The sequence below is a fragment of the Rhinoderma darwinii genome, chromosome 8 (genome assembly GCF_050947455.1).
Source record: "Rhinoderma darwinii isolate aRhiDar2 chromosome 8, aRhiDar2.hap1, whole genome shotgun sequence".
Lineage (NCBI taxonomy): Eukaryota > Metazoa > Chordata > Amphibia > Anura > Rhinodermatidae > Rhinoderma > Rhinoderma darwinii.
The window spans coordinates 2,774,709-2,794,486 of NC_134694.1; the positions used below are offsets into that span (position 1 = coordinate 2,774,709).

The following is a 19,778-nucleotide window of genomic DNA, read 5'->3' on the forward strand; positions in this document are numbered from 1 at the left end:
CTCAGCCCATATACTGTAAATGCTGTGGTACTCAGATTGTGTATGATGTTGGATTTCAGACAAGTTGCAATCCTGCTGCAACGTAACTGCGATGACACAACCAGAGCAGCCCAAGAGGCCAGGTGGGTTGTCCTGGCTGCAATGCAGCATCACGTGCGGTCACAGGGTGGCTGCCATGTCGTATGGCTGGCTGACGGGTTGCATTGTTGGCTACAATGTACAAATAATAAAGGAATGTATTTTGTGTATGAGAGTTTGTAATTCCATCAAGCACAGAGACTCTTGACCAACATAGTATGTAAACATGACATCATCAAACACAGTGTTGGGCGACATCATCAGCGGTTAAGCAGTTTTGCATAATAGCCCAGAAGCTTTAATCTAAGCTCTTGGCAACCTAGAAATGACAACTGAAGTCATGGAGGAGACAAAAAAACTATTTTTTTATTTTTTTTTATTCTATAGTTACAATTGCACAACTCTCTAATGATATCACGCTTTCAGCCTCCACAGATGTAACGAGAACATACCACCCATTTCTCCAGCAATTCAACGACTCACACTCTATGGTAAATAACACGAAGCAAATCTTGGATCTAAGCAGAAACATTTTATTTCTGACAATATTTTAGCATTTGATATTTTCAAACGAATATTTGCAATGTTCAGTAGAAAACCAGTAGTAATTTTCTAAGCGTAAATAATTAATGTTCAGGAGCAACAAGCACGCAGTACATAACACGGCTCGTAACAGCCGGAGAGCCTTCATTTCTCTCTAGTCCACAGCTCATAAGCATTAATATAAAGTCTATAGAACAATATCTGACATGACGATAGTATTATATCTGATCATGAAGCTTACAAATGAATGGATAATAGATTATGATCCCTCCCTCGCTCAACAGCTCACACATTATACCCAAAGAATCAGGGATCACCCATGTTACGTATGTGGTTTTATGCTGCCTTGTAACTCTATGTGCGTCCTGAACAACACAGAGTATATGGAACACACCCATCCACCCTACAAGGCTTCTATGCAAACCCGATATGGAATCCAACATCAATCTGATCTCCAATAGTCTATAGGTTCACACAGTTATCTTGACTGATGTGCAGGGAAGTATAGGGGACACATTCCCTAAGATGTGCTCTAATTTGTTTTTAGTCTTGAAGAAGAATAGAAAACTGTATGTTCAGAAAGTAACTTGGACGAGAGAGACATATACTAATTTCAGATTAGAACAGAAGGTTACAACTTGAATAAACTCAATACATTAGATTGGAATGTGAAAGTATTTAGTGCAGTTCCACAAGTGACCTATAGGTGGGGCAATTTTGCTAGTTTCACAGAAGGAAATGAAAAGTTTTCAAGTTTGTGGGATGTCGGCAGAAGTTTCTAAGATTACATGTCAGAAAGTATTCACTGCACAGTGGACGGAGAATAAGAAATATCTGAGAAGAAAGGAGTACGCAGGCAGAAAGGAAAGGTTCAGGTTCAGGCAGCCCTTGGTGATGAATGGAGAATAGAGACAAGTTTGTCCTTAGATGATTTTGCCCTTACATGGGCCTTCTGACAGAGAATCCAGAAGAGCATAAACTCCTATGTTAAAACATCAAAAAGGGATAAAAGTATTGCAGCTTTTGCAACTTCTGCATGTCCCATTGCCCGGGAAGTTGGAGAGACATGCTGGAAATCTGCCCCAATTCAGAGCAAAAAGGTTCCTTACCTGCATGGCACTGGGAACATATAAAGCTTAATGCTACAAGGAAAGATAAGCCTCTTCTCCAACTCCTTCTTTTCCACCTTGTATGAGTATCCATGTTCATCACCTCCACTGTGTGGGGCCAATTCTTTGGGATTCAGGGGTCCTCAATGCAAATCTTGGAATGCAACTAAAGTAACAGAGAAAGGGCAGAAACCCTGGAGGACTTGTGCACTTTATAAAGCCATAAGTTTGGGATTTTTGGGGGGTGCTTAGTGCAGAAGAATTTTCTGGGCAGTCAAATTTTAGAGTGTCTGCAAAGCCCCAGCTCTCTCTCTCCACCTCCTCCTCTCTCTCTCTCCCTGTCCCCTTCTCTGGTCTGGTCCTACTTGAGAAGTGATGCCCCCTTGTCGACCGATTGGAGAGTGAAAAACCTTTTTAGGGAGATGCAAGGACTGTGAGTCCCAGACAGGGACAGCAAATCAGAAGACGAAATCCTGCAAGCTCAGCCTCCTTTCACTGGGATCAGGAAAAGGGGGAGAGAAAGGGTGGGGAGGGGAGTGGAAGAGGCATGAAAGTTTGTGAAAAAAAAAAGTTTGGAGAGGAGGGAAAAAAAAAAGTTTTGTGGGATTGGGAGATGTTAACAGAACAAGCTGCAACCAGTGCGCAGGGTTAACTCAAGCACATTCCAAAAGCCTGAATCCATTTTTTTTCTTTCTCAGGCGGACCAACAATGTTAAACTGGTGAACAGATTATTTGTACTGGCCCGGGGTGCACAATTGTAGAGTACAAATAGGGCAGAACAAAGCACCAACCAATTCACACAGTGTGAAGATCTTGTTCCACAGCTGTTACAACAGGGGAGCCGTGATTGACAGTTGTGGTAATAAAGAGGCTCTGAAGTAGCTGCACATGAGCTGTATTTAGCTGCCGGAAGAGAAAGACGTGTTTTGTGGTGCTGCCCCTTTAATACTGGGGTACAAGGCTAACCTATTATACGTGCTTTGCAGACAAGATCATACACATAGTGCACTTCACGTGGACAAATATAAAAACTACAAGAATCTTCTATACGGCAAAGTAGTAACTTCAGTAATATACGCAGTATACATGTCCTTATCAGAGAAGGCTACGGGCGACGTCTGCAACTGTATGGCTTACACGGCTGCTCATTCATTTCAATACACTCCCAAATTTGTCAATTTCTCTGTAAAGGATGAAGGTAATACGTGCGTTTTGCACAGAAATTAGTCTGTCTACCGTTTAAAACATTTTCAGAACTTGCATGCATCGTATTTATACATTATAGAAATATCAGGAAGGAGTTATCTATCGAATAGCGATTTGGTACAGTCCGTTTGAGAAACGCAGGGCATAGTCTGCAGAAAATGAGTCGCCTGGAGAAGGCTTCTCTCGGTGGCGTGCAGCGTACCCTCAAGTGATACGCCAAAAAAAAGAGAGTGTTGACAACCACGACCTGGAGAACCTCGAGTAACCAAAAAACAGATGGAAAAATTTATCAGAGCGTTTTCCAAATGTGACAAATTCAAAAAAGCTTGTCAGATCCGTGTTGCTCCGATGGTCACGAGAAAGAAAAACTTGTCAATCACGACTGTCAAACGCCGCCTTGTAGCCATCGGCTTGAAGGGGTGTGTTGCAGCCCAAAAAACGTTACTTAGGCCCATTGATAAAAAGACGAATCTATTGTGGGCTGAAAAGCACTGGAGCTGGACCTCTAGTCAGTGGAAGAAGGTTCTTTTCGCAGACGAAAGGAAGTTGGAGGTGTTTCTGTCCAAGAGGCGAAAGTTTGTTCGACGTGCGACAGGTGAGCGCATGCTTACTACTTGCATTCAGCCCACAGTCAAGTACGGGGAAGGTTCCACTGGGGATGTGGTGCGGTTTGTGATTTACTAAAAATCGAAGGAATCATGGACCCCAAGTGCTACCACAACATCCTGGTGCGCCATGCCATCCCTTCCAGCATCCGTCTTATTGGTTGTGGTTTCACACTATAGAAAGATAAGAATACTAAACAAACCTCCAGTCTTTGCAAAAAGCGTATTCACTCAAAAGAACTTCAAAAGGGTAAAGAAGAATAGGATTTGGCCACCCCAGATTCCCGATTGCAATTCAATTGAACACCTTTGGGATAATCTGGACATGTGTGTTCAAGATGTGCAAGTTACGAGTCATAGTGACATGTCAGAAGTTTGGATTGGTGGGGGTCCGAGCACTGAGACACCCTCCAATCGCTAGAACGAAGCCACAGAAGCGCTGGGGTGAGCGCTCAGCCGCTTTGTTTCTGTTCGACTTTTTCCGGAAATCAATGTAGCGGGCTGAATAGAAATTCTAGGAGCCCGTACTCCAATACACCAGCTTTCCGGAAAAAGCTAAACAGAAACGAAGCGGCTGAGCCCTCTAATTTCCCCCAAAATATCAATTATTTGGGTGGTGTATTGAAATTAATGAGAAATCATGTATGTCGTGTGAAATTTTCTGTCTGCATAAGACAAAGGTAAACCAAAAAAGCAATGTGAACATAGTCTAACTGTTTCATTGAATGCATGTAAGTATCAGTCCGCTTGTACATTTGATATGAAAGAGGTGGCACAATTTCACTCCCATGGAATAGAGAACGACCTATAGCACTGTTAATTCTATACGTCCTGAGTTATGAATCTAATGCCAGAAAAGCAGAGTGGCATTAACCCATGCACCGCTAACAACAATGAAGCTTTAAAAAACATTCTGGGCCTAAAGGGAGCTGTGACAACCCCAATGGGCCCTGTTACAGCCCAATAAATCCTAGACGGTCAGCATCAAGATTGGACAATAGAGCTGCTTCCAAATCCAATTGTGATGTTCTCTCTACATATATCAGTCAGATCCCTGGCTCTTTGCCTCTTGTTGGCCTTGTACATATTATATTTAGGGATGGAATAAAACTCACGAAACGGGGAAAAAAAAAAAAGCAGAACATTCCTGTGAAATAAGGAATTTGTTTGCGCGGGATTCTTGAATGAACTTCCATTTATGAAAAACGCCATTGAGGAGACTCTATTTACTATGTGGTTCTGGCGTGTGGTCAGAAAAAGTGTAAGAAAAAAAAAATGTATAGTCCGGAAACATGTAAAAGGTTTTACAGAGCAAGGAAAGGTTTATATATTAGGAGTTTAGTAATGAAATGCAAGAAAGATGAGAATCAGAACTAGAACATAAAATGTGAGAGGAGGAAGATACTGATCAGCAATAATTGAGTATTTTTGGAGGGTTTCCCCAAAGCAAACGCTATAAATCTTCTGAATGGCAATGAACCGGAATTCTGCTTTGCCAAATTAAATAACAAAGTTCAGTCTTGTTGCAAAATCCCTATGGGAACAACTCACTATATAATCTATATAATAGAGAAGGAAAGCCACCAGGGAATCAAGATGTCTGCTGCCGCCTGTCCGTAGATATGGGTGAGGGGCGGAACATTCATAAAACAAATTGAAGATTGGGCTTTTTTTTTTTTGTCCTTAAAAATTTCGCTAATCTGACCTGCCGTGCACCATATTCACAGAAGTACTACATACTGGTGCACATCCCCAAAAATCTGTATATGATGTATATGACATGGAGCACGGGCAGCGGTACCCTAGAAAGCAGGAGATAAATGTTCCGGTGAAGATGACACACAGAACACCACACACAGATTATACTCCTATAGACTACATTTTACAATCCCAGCATGTGGCATTTCTCACTAAAGAGCAAGTCTTCTACAATGTACATCAAGTCTGACCATCCTTTGCATGACTACAGTGTCACGCTGGGCGCGTGGACCCACTGGGCTGGACCGCATTAACAGCATGGCAGCTGGCCAACAGGACACAGGTCAAAGTCTATAGTTCAAACAGGTTACCTGTGGCAACTTCAGACAGCAGCAAGACAGGCTCGGATGAGACTTTGGCAGCAGGGAGACCCCAGGCGTGGTGTAACAGGACAGGCGTAGTACTCAGCACAGCTCGACTCCAACTCTACATGGCACTTGGTTCTGGATAGCATGGGACACAGGTAGCAGGAACACTGGGAACTAGGAAACACTAAGGGACCATTTGCAGAGACAAAGATAGGTAAACAACAACGCTCAGGCAATGCAGAGTGGGGCTGGGCCCCTCTTATAGTCCAGGGTGCTCATGGGCTAATTTGTTTTTTAATTCAGGAGCACGCGCTGGCCCTTTAAGAGTGGGCATCAGCGTGCGCGATCACCCTACAGGACACAGCAGAGTGAAGCGGAAGTGAGCGCTGGCATCTCCTGAGGAGGAGATGGGGACCAGCGCTCCCTGACCCATGGCTGCGGCCGTCAGGAGGTAAGTAAACCTGGCGGCCCGTGGCCATGGGCATTACATACAGTATTTTGGAGTAGATTTGGTTGCATGTGTTTCCAAAACAGGGGAAATGTGCACTGAATGTGACATAGCCTTTCCCTGGGTTGATTGGCAAAGAAGAAGTGGCGTAAAGCAGATCAGGTAATCTCACTGGCGTAAATAGAACTGAAGCCATATTTAAGAAACACGTCTGCCACTTTTTCTGACACGTACAAACGGTTCTGGAAAAGTGGGTGAGACTTCTGAGTTGTGCCAAGTGCAACTCTTTTCTTTTTACCATGAAAACAGCCCTTGGTCCAACCTGATATTGTTTTTAGACTACGAGATTCATCGACATGGAGTGTGCCTGGTTGATAAATCTGGTGCACGCTCGCACGTCAATATTATTAAATTGTGGATCTGCGCTGTACGGCGCCCATGGACTGCTTATAAGCACGTACTGCACATATGGAGAGAAAAAGATGGTGCCACACGTGCCTTATGATGGAGACATTCTTCCTTAGAAATACATTTTCACTGAGGCTCCATACAGCCCCACATGGAATGACTACAGGTCATATACTGACTATGGCCGGGCGCGCTCGAGTCCTTGCGGACTGCAGTGTGGTAGGGCAGTTTCCATTTCCATTGTCTCTAGCTTCAAACTCTCAACAGAGTGCAGGCTATATAATCAGACTTCCTCAGAGATGCCCGTTTTTCCCATATTCATAGTCGTGGGGGTTTAGATTATTTCTGTCGATATTATGTTTCACAGTGACTGCTATTTCAAACCCCTAGAAGATATTCTTGGAGAATTACTGTTGTCGGCTATGGCATGCTGTTCACCACTTGAAATATTCTATCAAACTAATGGCTATTATGTTATACAGGGTGGGCCATTTATATGGAGGTCATCTGAAGGCAATTGTCTATGCTGTGAAGATACGAGATGTGCAGCAACTGAATGACGGATACTGGAAGCCTGTGCTAGCATTTCTTCTGCGGTGTTGCTATCAGTGTGTGAAGAGTGGGAGAAGAGGGTTGCATTGACAATCCAACACAATGGGCAGCACTTTGAACACATTTTATAAGTGGTCAGAAACTTGTAAATAACTCATGAAAGAATAAAGTAACGGTAAAACCAAGCACACCATTGTTTTTCTTGTGAAATTCTCGATAAGTTTGATGTGTCACATGACCCTCTTCCCATTGAAAAAACTAAAGTTGGATACAAAATGGCCGACTTCAAAATGGCCGCCATGGTCAACACCCAGCTTGAAAAGTTTCCCCCCTCCCATATACTAATGTGCCACAAACAGGAAGTTAATATCACCAACCATTCCCATTTTATTTAGGTGTATCCATATAAATGGCCCACCCTGTAGAATGAAATCAAAAGTTTTCATTGGGGACCTGTTACTAAGAATTAATATTGTATCTTTCACAAACAATTAGTTGATATTAGGAATTACATGTATACTCCTGGTAAAAGAAATAAAAAAACCAAAAAAAAAACATTGTGGAGATCCGCCACCCCTACTGTACTTATCAGACTGGAAATTCAGAGCTGCTGTTGTCTTCTTCCTACTACTTAACCTGCTTCTTAGGCCTCATGCACACGGCTGTGCGCGTAATATCAAGTATGGGAGAACGGTCCGTAAAAAGCAAAAGATAGGACATGTCCTATCTTTTGCGGAGGCTTTCTCCGGCTCGGACACCTTCCCGCAAATATACGGGAAGGTGGTCGTGATCAATAGAAATGAATAGGTCCGTAATTGCGGACCGTGATTATGGTCTTCAATTACGGACTAAATCTATGGTCGTGTGCATGGTGCCTAAAACGGAGGGTCACTTTGAAGGGGTCTCTGTACCTTCACATGACTTTAGTTAAATGGTCTAAATACTGCTTGATTTTTGTTTTACTGTGCTAATACAGCCATGAAATGACAGAGAGCTGTTTATATTTGCTGCCCTAGTTACAATGCAGTTGTTTCATGTAGACACATCTGTATCTAATGCTGAGAATACAGCACATCAGTTGTATGCCAGCGCAAAGGAAATAAATAACTCAGTAACATATTAATCCAGGACTAAACAGCACTAAAGGAGCCAGAGAGAAATATATAATATATGCTGTTTTAATATCATATTTGTGACATATTTAGTAAAAAGTCTCACAATGTATGAGAAATGTCACGTGTGACCAATTATTACAGCTAAGAAAGCGTGGTGGTTCATGTCAGAGCTCCAAAATGACCATTATTATGCACATAAAGTCAGAAATCCCCTAGAACTATATACTATAAAAACGGATATAAATTATAACTATATAACACTAGCCATGTTATGTTGGCAGCTTTTTCTTACTGCTTGGTACCCAGGAGGATTCTGGGACAGATTTGTTCTTGCTATCTGCACTATGAAGACTGCAATGTAATTACTTGAATTTCTCAATTTCACATAAATAACATTACTCTCCCTGTTTCTGGGTTTTCGGTATTGCATCTGCTGATAAGGGAAATGGGAGTGATGTACCTTTTAAGCCCATGTGTATTATGTGCGTAATTTGTAAAGACATATACAGAATAATATAAGGTCCTACCTGTGTTCTGGTGACCCTGCTATAAACTCACTATACATGTATCATTACAGGGCTGGACCTTTAAAGGGATTTCCAATTTGGACCTCCCATTCTTGTAGGATCTACCGAAGAGAAGCTGATCATTAAAGGAAGGGTGTTGCGGAAATTTTTTTTTTTATATCAATTTGCTTTTAGTGTTTTATGAAAACATTTTTTATTTATTTGTGTTTGTGTTTTACTTTTTTATTTTTGCACTTTTTCTTGTCTATGGGGGCTGCCATTTTTTTTTTTCATCTCTGTATGTGTCGATTAACGACACATACAGAGATGGAATACGGCACATACATCCCCATAGAGAATGCGAACGGGAGCCGTTCCATTCACTATGGTGTACGCCGTCTGTGTGGGAACAGTCCAAATGGAAGGTCTTCGGCCGAGCGAAGTCCGGCGCCATTTTCTTGTGGACCGGAAGCCGAGGCCGGACAGTAAGATTACTACTTCCGGTCGCGGCTTCCGGACTTGTGCACTTGGAGCGGAGGGAGCAGACGGACCGGAGGGAGCGGCGGCGGCAGGAGCAGGTAAGTTATGTTTGTGTATGTTCGTGTTTTAGTGTGTGATTACCACTGTTTGTAAACCTACTACACTGTGCAGTGGCTCAAAAAATGGCGACACACAGTGTAGGAGGTTTGACCGTTCAATCCCCTCCTTTCTCCTGGCACTAGCCAGGATAAGGGAGGGGGGATTGTTTGAGTACACTAGAGCGAGTGTGTTTTCTCCAATTTTGCAGCATAAAGCAATGTGATTGCTTTACCACACGCCAATGCTGCAATTTTGGGAATTGCTCCATCTAGTGACCAGCACTGGGAAACGTTATAAATTAGAATCTAATTTATAATATTTCCTGACTCGTGAAAAAATTAAAAAAATTAGAACAATGTTTAATCATTTATACACTAACTGTTTAACTAAAAAAAAAAAAAGCGACACATTCTCTTTAAGGGTCCCACTTCTCATATTGTCATAGGAAATGTGCCAGTAAATGCTCAGTTCTGCAGCAGTGATGATGAAATCAATTGGTCAATCACTTTGTAACAGCCTCTATGCTCTCGTTGATAGAAGGGGGTCCCTAAGGAATGACACCCACCCTCCTTTATTGACTAAGAATATCTAAAGACAACATTTGTCTAGTATTATTAAAAGGAATGGGATTGTACAACATTTCAGAGGGGTTGTCACAACATAATAGGTATAACAGCGCCACTAATCTAACATATTTATTTTTAATTTTGTAACGGGAGCCATGCTGCTATGATAGATCTCTTGTACATTTAGGTCCAGAATTATTTGGACAGTGACACAAGTTTTGGCATTTTAGCTGTTTACCAGAACATATTGAATATACAGTTATATAATCAATATGGGCTTAAAGTGCAGACTCTCAGCTTTAATTTGAGGGTCTTCACATCCTAATTTGAGGAAGAGTTTAGTAATTACAGCTCTTTAATATGTAGCTGCCTCTTTTCTAAGGGACCAAAGGTAATTGGACAATTATCTCACAATCTATTTAATGGGCTGCATGGGCCATTCCCTCGTTATTCCATCATCAATTAAGCAGGTAAAAGGTCTGCAGTTGATTCCAGGTGCGGCATTTGCATTTGGAAGCTGTTGCTGTGAACCCACAACATGAGGTGAAAGGAGCTCTCAATGCAAGTGAAACAGACCACCGTTAGGCTGAAAAAAATTAAGAAATCCATCAGAGAGAAGCACAAATGTCAGGAGCGGCCAAATCAACAGTTTGGTACATTCTTGGAAAAAAAAAGAGCGCACTGGTGATCTCGTGACCTCCAAAAGGCCTGGACGTCCACGGAAGACAAAACTGGTGGATGCTTGCAGAATCCTTTCCACAGTGAAGAAAAATCCTTTCACATCATGTACCCAAGTGAAGACTCTCCTGGAAGTAGGTGGATCAGTATCTAAGTCTACCAGAAAGAGAAGACTTCATGAGAGAATACAGAGGGTTCACCACAAGGTGCAAACCATGAATCAGCTTCAAAGGCCAGATTAGACTTTACCAAAAAATATGTAAAGAAGTGAAACTAAGATCAACCTGGACCAGAATGATGGGAGAAGTAAGTATGGAGAAGGCTTGGAACAGCTCATGATCCAAAGCCACCACATCCTCTGTAAAAACATGGTGGGGGCAGTGGGATGGCATGGTGGAGGCAGTGTGATGGCATGGGCATGCATGGCTGCCAAAAGGCGCTGGGTCACTAGTGTTTATTGATGATGTGACTGAAGACAGGAGCAACCGGATGAATTCCAAAGTGTTCAGGGATTTACTTTCTGCTCAGATTCAACCAAATGCAGCAAGGTTGATTGGACGTCGCTTCACAGGACAGATGGACAATAACCCAAAACATCCTGCGAAAGCAAACCAGGAGTTTATAAGGCAAAGAAGTGGAATATTCTGCAATGGCCGAGTCACCAGATCTCACCCCGATCGAGCATTTAACTTGATAAGACAAAACTTAAGGCAGAAAGAGCCACAAACAAGCAACAAGTGAAGACACGGCAGTAACGGCCGGGCAAAGCGTCACAAAGGAGGAAACCCGGCGTGTGGTGATGTCCATGGGTTCCAGACTTCAGGCCGTCATTGCTGCACAGGATTCTCTACAGAGTATTAAACCATTTTATTTATGGTAATGTTCATTTGTCCAACTACATTTGAGCCCCTGAAAAGAGGCGGCCGTGCAGAAAAATGGTGGCAATTCCTATACGTTTTACAGGATATTTTTGTTCAACCCCTTAACCTTAGGCTTCGTTCACATCTACACTGGGGCTTCGTTCCGACGATCCATCAGAGCTTTCCATTCCGACAGAACCTTTGCACAACTGAGACAAACAGAAACTCTGTCAGGGCTCCGTTCCGAACGAAGCCTAAACCTGAAAGTCTACACTACAATTGCATCTCAGTTGTTTCATTTCATTTCATAAATAGCATTATAAGTGACAGCCAGCACGGTTTTACTAAGGACAGAAGTTGTCAAACTAACCTAATCTGTTTTTATGAAGAGGTGAGCAGAAGTCTAGACAGAGGGGCCGCTGTGGATTTAGTGTTTTTGGACTTTGCTAAGGCATTTGACACTGTCCCCCATAGACGCCTAATGGGTAAATTAAGGACTATAGGTTTAGAAAATATAGCTTGTAATTGGATTGAGAATTGGCTCAAGGACCGTATCCAGAGAGTTGTGGTCAATGATTCCTTCTCTGAATGGTCCCCGGTAATAAGTGGTGTACCCCAGGGTTCAGTGTTGGGACCACTATTATTCAACTTATTTATTAATGATATAGAGGATGGGATTAATAGCACTATTTCTATTTTTGCAGATGACACCAAGCTATGTAATATAGTTCAGACTATGGAAGATGTTCATGAATTACAGGCAGATTTAAACAAACTAAGTGTTTGGGCGTCCACTTGGCAGATGAAGTTTAATGTAGATAAATGTAAAGTTATGCATCTGGGTACCAACAACCTGCATGCATCATATGTCCTAGGGGGAGCTACACTGGGGGAGTCAATTGTTGAGAAGGATCTGGGTGTACTTGTAAATCATAAACTCAATAACAGCATGCAGTGTCAATCAGCTGCTTCAAAGGCCAGCAGGATATTGTGGTGTATTAAAAGAGGCATGGACTCGCGGGACAGGGATGTAATATTACCACTTTACAAAGCATTAGTGAGGCCTCATCTAGAATATGCAGTTCAGTTCTGGGCTCCAGTTCATAGAAAGGATGCCCTGGAGTTGGAAAAAATACAAAGAAGAGCAACGAAGCTAATTAGGGGCATGGAGAATTTAAGTTATGAGGAAAGATTGAAAGAATTAAACCTATTTAGCCTTGAAAAAAGACGACTAAGGGGGGACATGATTAACTTATATAAATATATTAATGGCACATACAAAAAATATGGTGAAATCCTGTTCCTTGTAAAACCCCCTCAAAAAACAAGGGGGCACTCCCTCCGTCTGGAGAAAAAAAGGTTCAAGCTTCAGGGGCGACAAGGCTTCTTTACAGTGAGAACTGTGAATCTATGGAATAGCCACCGCAGGAGCCGTCACAGCAGGGACAGTAGACACCGCAGGAGCCGCCACAGCAGGGACAGTAGATGGCTTTAAAAAAGGGTTAGATAATTTCCTAGAACCAAAAAATATTAGCTCCTATGTGTAGAAATTTTTCCTTCCCTTTTCCCTTCCCTTGGTTGAACTTGATGGACATGTGTCTTTTTTCAGCCGTACTAACTATGTAACTATGTAACTATATATCCAATGTGGTGGCATGCAGAGCCCAAATCATGAAGTCACTGTCCAAATAATTCTGGACCTAACTGTATGTTACCAATGGACCTCATTGACTTTAATATGGTCAGTCCGAATTATTTTGAAATTGAGAAAAGTACTGCCGAAACTAACAGAAACCTTCAACAGAGGCTATAGGCAATCAGTGTGCCAATGTACAATGTCTCCGTATGGCATTGTATTGTAGTGATATTCTCCCTTAATAGCTGAGCTTCTAGAGAATGCCTCCAAAATATGGTATCTAATGGAACATGCCACGATATACAGAATGGCCCAATACACTTTTATTGGTTCCATATTACGGCTCTGTACAACGCAGAAGTTATATGGAACGATAAAATGGTCATGTAATTAAGTCCTAAAACAATATGCAAACTCTAATGCAGGATGCACACCACTGCAGAATTTGTCCGTAATTGCGGACCGTAATGAGGGTCCGCAATTATGGACCAATTAACTTCTATTCACCACAGACACCATCCCGTATATTAGCGGGAAGGTGTCTGGGACGTAGAAAGTCTCCGCAAAAGAAAGGACATGTCCTATCTTTTGATTTTTACGTACAGGGCTCCCCTACTTTGGGCAAGAAATGCGGGTGGCTGTCCGTGGCTGTAATCGCAGACCGTGATTACGGGCACAGCCGTGTGCATGAGGCCTAAATAGCAAAATACTGACCTGTCCGGCCAGCAACACTTTAGAACCAACCCAAAGTATTAAATTCCAACAGGAAGATATCACATTACTGCAAATTGCAAAAGGAGCAAAAATGACTTCATAGCTGCAACTCTGCTCTGCATTAAGAACTTGACTCAGGAGCCTATTCAGACCGTCCTGGATGAGTCACCTTAGTTTCCTGTGCATTTGTTTTCAATTAAGCAGATGGTCAAGCATACAAATCCCTGAAAGAGAATGGAATAATCTCCTGAAAGTTATTCAATACAACTCAAATAGGTAATAAATACAATCTAGAGTTTTTCAGAGATTTCGGATCTTTGTAAAGTGTAGGTTTATTAAAAATTGATATCAGCAGTCCCGTACCTAGCGTGGCAAGCAGGAACGCGGCTACGTCCATATTCAGTTTTCCCCTCTCTGCCTCCTCCAAAGTCCTTTTTGTTGACTGGGGAAGTTACATTGATAGACACGTGGACAGGTGTATATAAACCCATTTTATATTTTAGGGTATGTCAAGGACATCAAAAGAATATAAGACCAGGCCTGGCTTATTATTTACCTGCTAATATATAATGGGATCATACCAAAATAAATCTAAATGACTGGAGATGACCAGCTTCTGTTTTCCATCAGGATATGGGTCCATGCTGCAAATCCAGTTACTTGTGGCTACGCAGGATGCCGTGCACCCCCTCTTTATGGCTACCTTGAAAGTAAGTATGTTAATGGGTTCCAGGCCGGGATGTACGATTATATCCCTGCAGTGTCTCCAGCTGTCAGTCATCGACCACATTTATTTGTGCTTTTTTAGAATTAAACACACAGATGTGCACAGGATTCTCGCCATATGACCCACTGTTTGTTGGGATGCAAATCGAAATCCCAGGACAGACAGCTTTCCAGGGTCTTAGCAACCACAGAATCACAAACTGGGATTTCTTGCTTTCGCACAACAAACACAGACAGTAATAGTAACGACCACCATACAATTCCCATTACTCACTGCACACACAAAGTGAAGAATTCCTGAAATCAACCATAAAGCAACCAAATATACGTGTCACAAAAGGAAAGCAAATGTGTATTGGAAGAAGACAACAATATAACATGATACGTGATTGACATTTGCACCTATCTAGTACAATAGATTTATAGCAGAGAGATGCCGCAGTGCGGTCGTTTTTCCACTGGTTCAGGTATATAATAGAATGGGTCTGGCTGCAGCTTCTTGTACAACCGGGTGGCCAGGAGCGCCGCAGCGCTGGGAATACTTAGGAGGGGAAGCAACACTAAAGCAGAACTGACGCCCCTTTATTCTCAGGATCAGTGGGTGACTCAGAGATTTTCAGTTGTATTTTTTCTTCGTTTTAAAAAATAAAAAGTTTATGCTAAGAATGGTTAATTTATGTCTAAACTATGTGGGGGAGTTATTTTGTAATGTAAACACAGTCTTTAGGGGACATTCATGCTCCAACATGAAAAGCTACTCTACCTTCAGTATTCACAAGCGTGACTGTGTGCGGGCAATTTCAGTAGCCAACAAAGCCTGGGCCTTAAGGGCCTTTTACACCGGCCGACAATCGGCCGATGCAGCGAACGCCGATCAACGAGACAATGTTGATCGGCGCTCGTCTGCTTCTGTCACACGGAGCTATGGATGGGGACGAGCAGTCGTTACTCTGATTGCTCGTCCCCATACATTATCATCATGTCGGCAGCGCGTCTGTAACGACGGGGGTAGGGAAACGGACAAGTGAGCCCTAATCTACCACTCTGTCCCTGCCTACTTGCTTTCACACTGTCAAAGTGATAAACTATTCCATCCACCTGTTGATAGGAGAAGTGTTTGTGCTGGAATCTTCTAGAGAAAATCAGAAGCCCTCTCAATGGGAAGGAGAGACTCAAGGACAGAGTTTATGTTTGTCTTGGCTAGCAGGTGGCAAATACCATTGAGGGTCAGTGACACTAACTCAGTGTTACAGTATAGCTCCATCCTAGAGGGTCTTCTACAGTCCTGGATGTTTTGCAACTTTATTTTTCTTCACTACATTAGGTTAAAGTGATGCTCCACCTTGGTGTCACTTAAAGAGAACCTGTCACCTGCCCAAAAAACTGCAGCTGACATCTTAGTTAGATTGCAGGCGCCTCACAGATTCTGCCGCGTTTTATTTTTTTATCTTCTAACCCCCACCGTTGATGGGATATTGGCGCTGTTAGTTTTGGTGCAAATAATGCCTTTAACTGTCAAGTGGGCGTGCGACACCTGTCACTTGATAAGGGGTAACCGCGCACTTGACAGTCAAAGGCCTCATTTGCATATCGGACACTAGAACTAACGACCCCGATATCTCAGGAACGGTGGGGGCAAGAAGAAAAAATTAAAAAGCATCAGTATCTGTGAGGCGCCAGCAATCAAACGGAGATGTCAGCTGCAGTTTTTTGGGCAGGTGACAGGTTCTCTAAAAAGGGCTTTTCTGGGACTGAAATAATAAAATTCTCAATGACCTTCAGAATTCCTCGCCGTTCAGGTCTCCTGCCACATCTCTAGTGATGAGGCGTCGGCCATAAGGAAGACACGTGACGTGAGAAGATCGGCCAGTCATGGCCTGCTGTATTGACGTCAGTATGATAGACTGCAGCAGTCCGTTATTGGCTGGTCTACTCACATGATGGGCATCACGCAAAAAAAAGATGCGACAGTAGAATCTGAATAGTAGCAGTGAGGGATCCTTAAAGTGGTTGTCCACCTTCTGAAAACTGATGACCTATCCACCGGATAGGTCATCAGTATGTCATCGGTGCGGGTCCAACACCCGGACCCCGAACCGATTAGCTGCTCTGGTGGCCTGCGGGCACCCAATGTTGTGGCATAAAATGGTATGTACGGGCCCGGAAGCAGTTGGCTTCGTACATTGAATAGCGGCCGTGCTGTAGAACTGCAGCTCTGCTCCTATTCACTTGAAGTACTGCAGCTCGGCCGCTATTCTGTGGCCGGAGCCAACTGCTTCCAGCATGTACGTCTGGTGCACGGAGGCACCGGACCAGCTGATCTGTGCTGGGCCCGGGTGTCCGACCCCCCCAGATCATATACTGATAACCTATTCGGTGGATAGGTTATCAGAAGCTGGAAAACCCCTTTAAGCGGAGTATAAATAAAATGTACATCCACTGCTTGTTTGCCATAGTAGGTCATATGCAGTTATTTAGGGCAACCTGTATTCTGTCAACAGGTTGCACAGAGAGGCACTGTGACAGTCCACTGATAATATACAGGCTGCTACAAACATTGCTTATATTTGGACAGTCCTTCATGGCAGTGATGGAGAAATGTTACCTCTACATGGGCTTGCGTTTGATCAATGTGTGGCATTGTGACATCTATCAGTGTCGCAGCAACAAAACGTATTGCATGAGAAGCTATTATTAAATCTCTACAGCAAATATGGCGTCTCATATTGAAACACAATGATTAGAATATTTAGCAGCGTGTGAAAAGGACCTAGGATATGGAAGTGGTTCTTGTTGTTAGTGTTGGCTCGGAAGCAGCAATTCATTTAAGACTAATGTAAATACTGTATATATTAGTTATTACATGCTGAAATGTCTCGCACTTTCTGGACCATCTTTTGTTAAAACACTTTGAGTGATGAAAACATTACAGTTATAAAAGAAGATATAATGCAGTGAACCTGCAGTCTCAAATGTCTTCTCAAGGGAAGCGCGATTAGAATGGTCTTTTAGCCATGTTATACTGGAGAAATGATATATTCCAATTCGCTCTGTAATCAGCCTATATGATTTACAAGATTGCATTAATTCAGTGCAACGTTCTGGCTCCCAATAGGTTGTCATGATCTCAGGGTATGTGGACCCACTAGGCCGCTCTGCCGTAACGGAGAGGCAGCTGGCCTAGTCACAGTCTATACAGAAAGTCTATAGCAATTCGTAACACACGGACATCTGAACTAGTCCAGACAGTGGCTGTGGCTTCAGCACGGATGGAGGTAGGTGCAGCAGGTTGCGCCAGACGTGGCGGACAGTACTAGACGTGGCAGACGACAGCAGGTGCAGAAGGACTCAAATCCAACACTAAGAGGCTCAGAAACTAGAACACAGCACGGTATACAGGATACGGTTAACAACTGGAATGGGAAAACACTAAGGGACCATTTGCAAGACAGACTTGGGATACACTAACAATGCTCAAGCAAGGATCAGAAGGGCAGGGCCCTTCTTATAGTCCAGGAATCACGTGTAGTTGATGATGATGATTGTTTCACATGTGTGTGCGCTGGCCCTTTAAGACTGGGCACGAGAGTGCGCGCGCACCCTACGGGACACAGCGGAAGTGAGCGCTGGCATCATCTAGGAAGGAGATAAGAGCCAGCGCTCACTGATCCATGGCTGCGGGCGTCGGGAGGTGAGTAAACCCGACGGCCATGGACGCTACATAGGTAATGATGGAATTGAAAGACCAGGAATGTTGGAATCAATTAACAATAAACATACATTAAATGTATTTTTAGAAAAACTGAACTAAGTGGTTGGAATATAAAATCCAATAGGTGTAAAGGAAAAAGATGGAAGTGGCCAGCAGAGGAGAGTTCCCTGTGCTGAGAGATTTTAAGGTTAGAAGGAGGAACCTGGTCAAGTGCCAAAAAATACGGTAAAAAAACGCTCATGGGAAAAAGAAGCGACATGCCGTTTCTTTGGGCATTTCCGTCTCTGACCTCCCATTGATATCAATGGGAGGCAGGGATAGCAGCAAGTGTTCTGCCGGCAGGTGAAAATCTGCCTTCACAATTCCTGAAGGAACACGGCCTAAGGTTTCATATCCACTGTATACATTTTTCTTGTATGGAACGTCAATACACGTAGAACTTTTTATCTCATTCTGTTGTTACTAGACAGCAGGTCCCATACAGAATACAGTTTTACTTTTCTCATTTAACTTGAAAGACGTAGTAATAAAAGCCAAGCACTCGTTCTTTGAAGTGAAGGGATGTTTGCCTCATGAGTAATCAGCACTTAAATCCTTTATCATTTCTCACAATCCTTCTAAAAACATATAGGAAACATGCTTGTTATTATCTGGGAAGAGTAAAGACAACTGTTGTCTCGGAGGCATCTCTGCTAGATGGATTTTCTTTCTGTTTATACTTTAGGTCTCTCTTACCAGGCTATGAAAAAAAATGGATAAATCAGATTATATGAAACTCTTACATGCTCTACGTGGAACAAAAAAAGAGACACAATATGGGGAATCCTGCAAGTAAGCTCATGAACTCTGGAGTCTTGGAGGAGTAATGCCCAGCCTACAGTTTCCTCAAAGGAAAGGTCTCCCCTGCTTCCCCCTGGCAGGATCCAATCCCAATTTTGGCACGACGCATACAGCAGTGCGTACGAAGCATGAGGTTGAGTCCAAACTAATTGTGATGTCAAATTGCTGGTTCTTTTCATAGATCCAATTGAATGTATCGGTTAACATGTCTGAAGCTTACAATGTATTTGTCAGTGTCTGTTCTACGCTACATTACTATCTGTTTGCAACCCATTGTGTATCCGTCTAATGGATTCATTATACATCCCAGATAACACTTCTGCAAGAAATCATGAGATCACAGGAAATAGCTACATGGAGAGAACGTGGTGCCTAAGTTGGCGATCCAAGGCCCTGTTCACATCATGTTAAGCTCCCGCTGTAAATGATAAGCGTATCTATAGGACTCCATTACACACCGGAGGCCAAATGAGTGACCTTTTAGCCTCCATCGGGCTAGTATGTGGCAAATTAAAAGGTGTGGAATAGCGCAGTAGACTATGCTATTCCATACAACAGGAAAAAAAAAAAAAGTATAAACAATAAAAGTTTTGGATAACATATTGCACTTTATGCATATTCAGGGGAATACATCACAGCCTTTCTGAGTTTTTCCCGGTGTGTACATTAAATGAAGGGCCACATCGTGATGTGTACTTATTTTCTGTTGTGGGTGGTCTAGCTTAAAGGGGGCATACCCATTCTAGACATTTATGGTAAAAGCAAAGGATATGCCATAAATGTCTGATAGGTGTGGGTCGCCAGGTCCACATCTCCATTCCTTCTCCGCC

The 19,778-nt window shown here is 42.8% G+C and overlaps 1 protein-coding gene across 9 annotated transcripts in view; it reads right to left on the reverse strand.

Moving 5' to 3' along the window:
* LOC142659005 (collagen alpha-1(V) chain-like) overlaps nt 1-19,778 on the reverse strand; it is a 286,189-nt gene that overhangs the window by 184,885 nt on the left and 81,526 nt on the right. Inside the window, exon 1 of one of the 9 annotated variants that reach the window (XM_075834649.1) lies at nt 1,731-2,139. The exons of the other annotated variants lie outside the window; for them this stretch is intronic. Within the exon in view, the coding sequence (XP_075690764.1) occupies nt 1,731-1,830 (100 nt within the window). The 5' untranslated portion in view covers nt 1,831-2,139. Of the gene's footprint in view, nt 1-1,730; nt 2,140-19,778 lie in introns of those variants that run through there. 9 annotated transcript variants of the gene reach the window in all.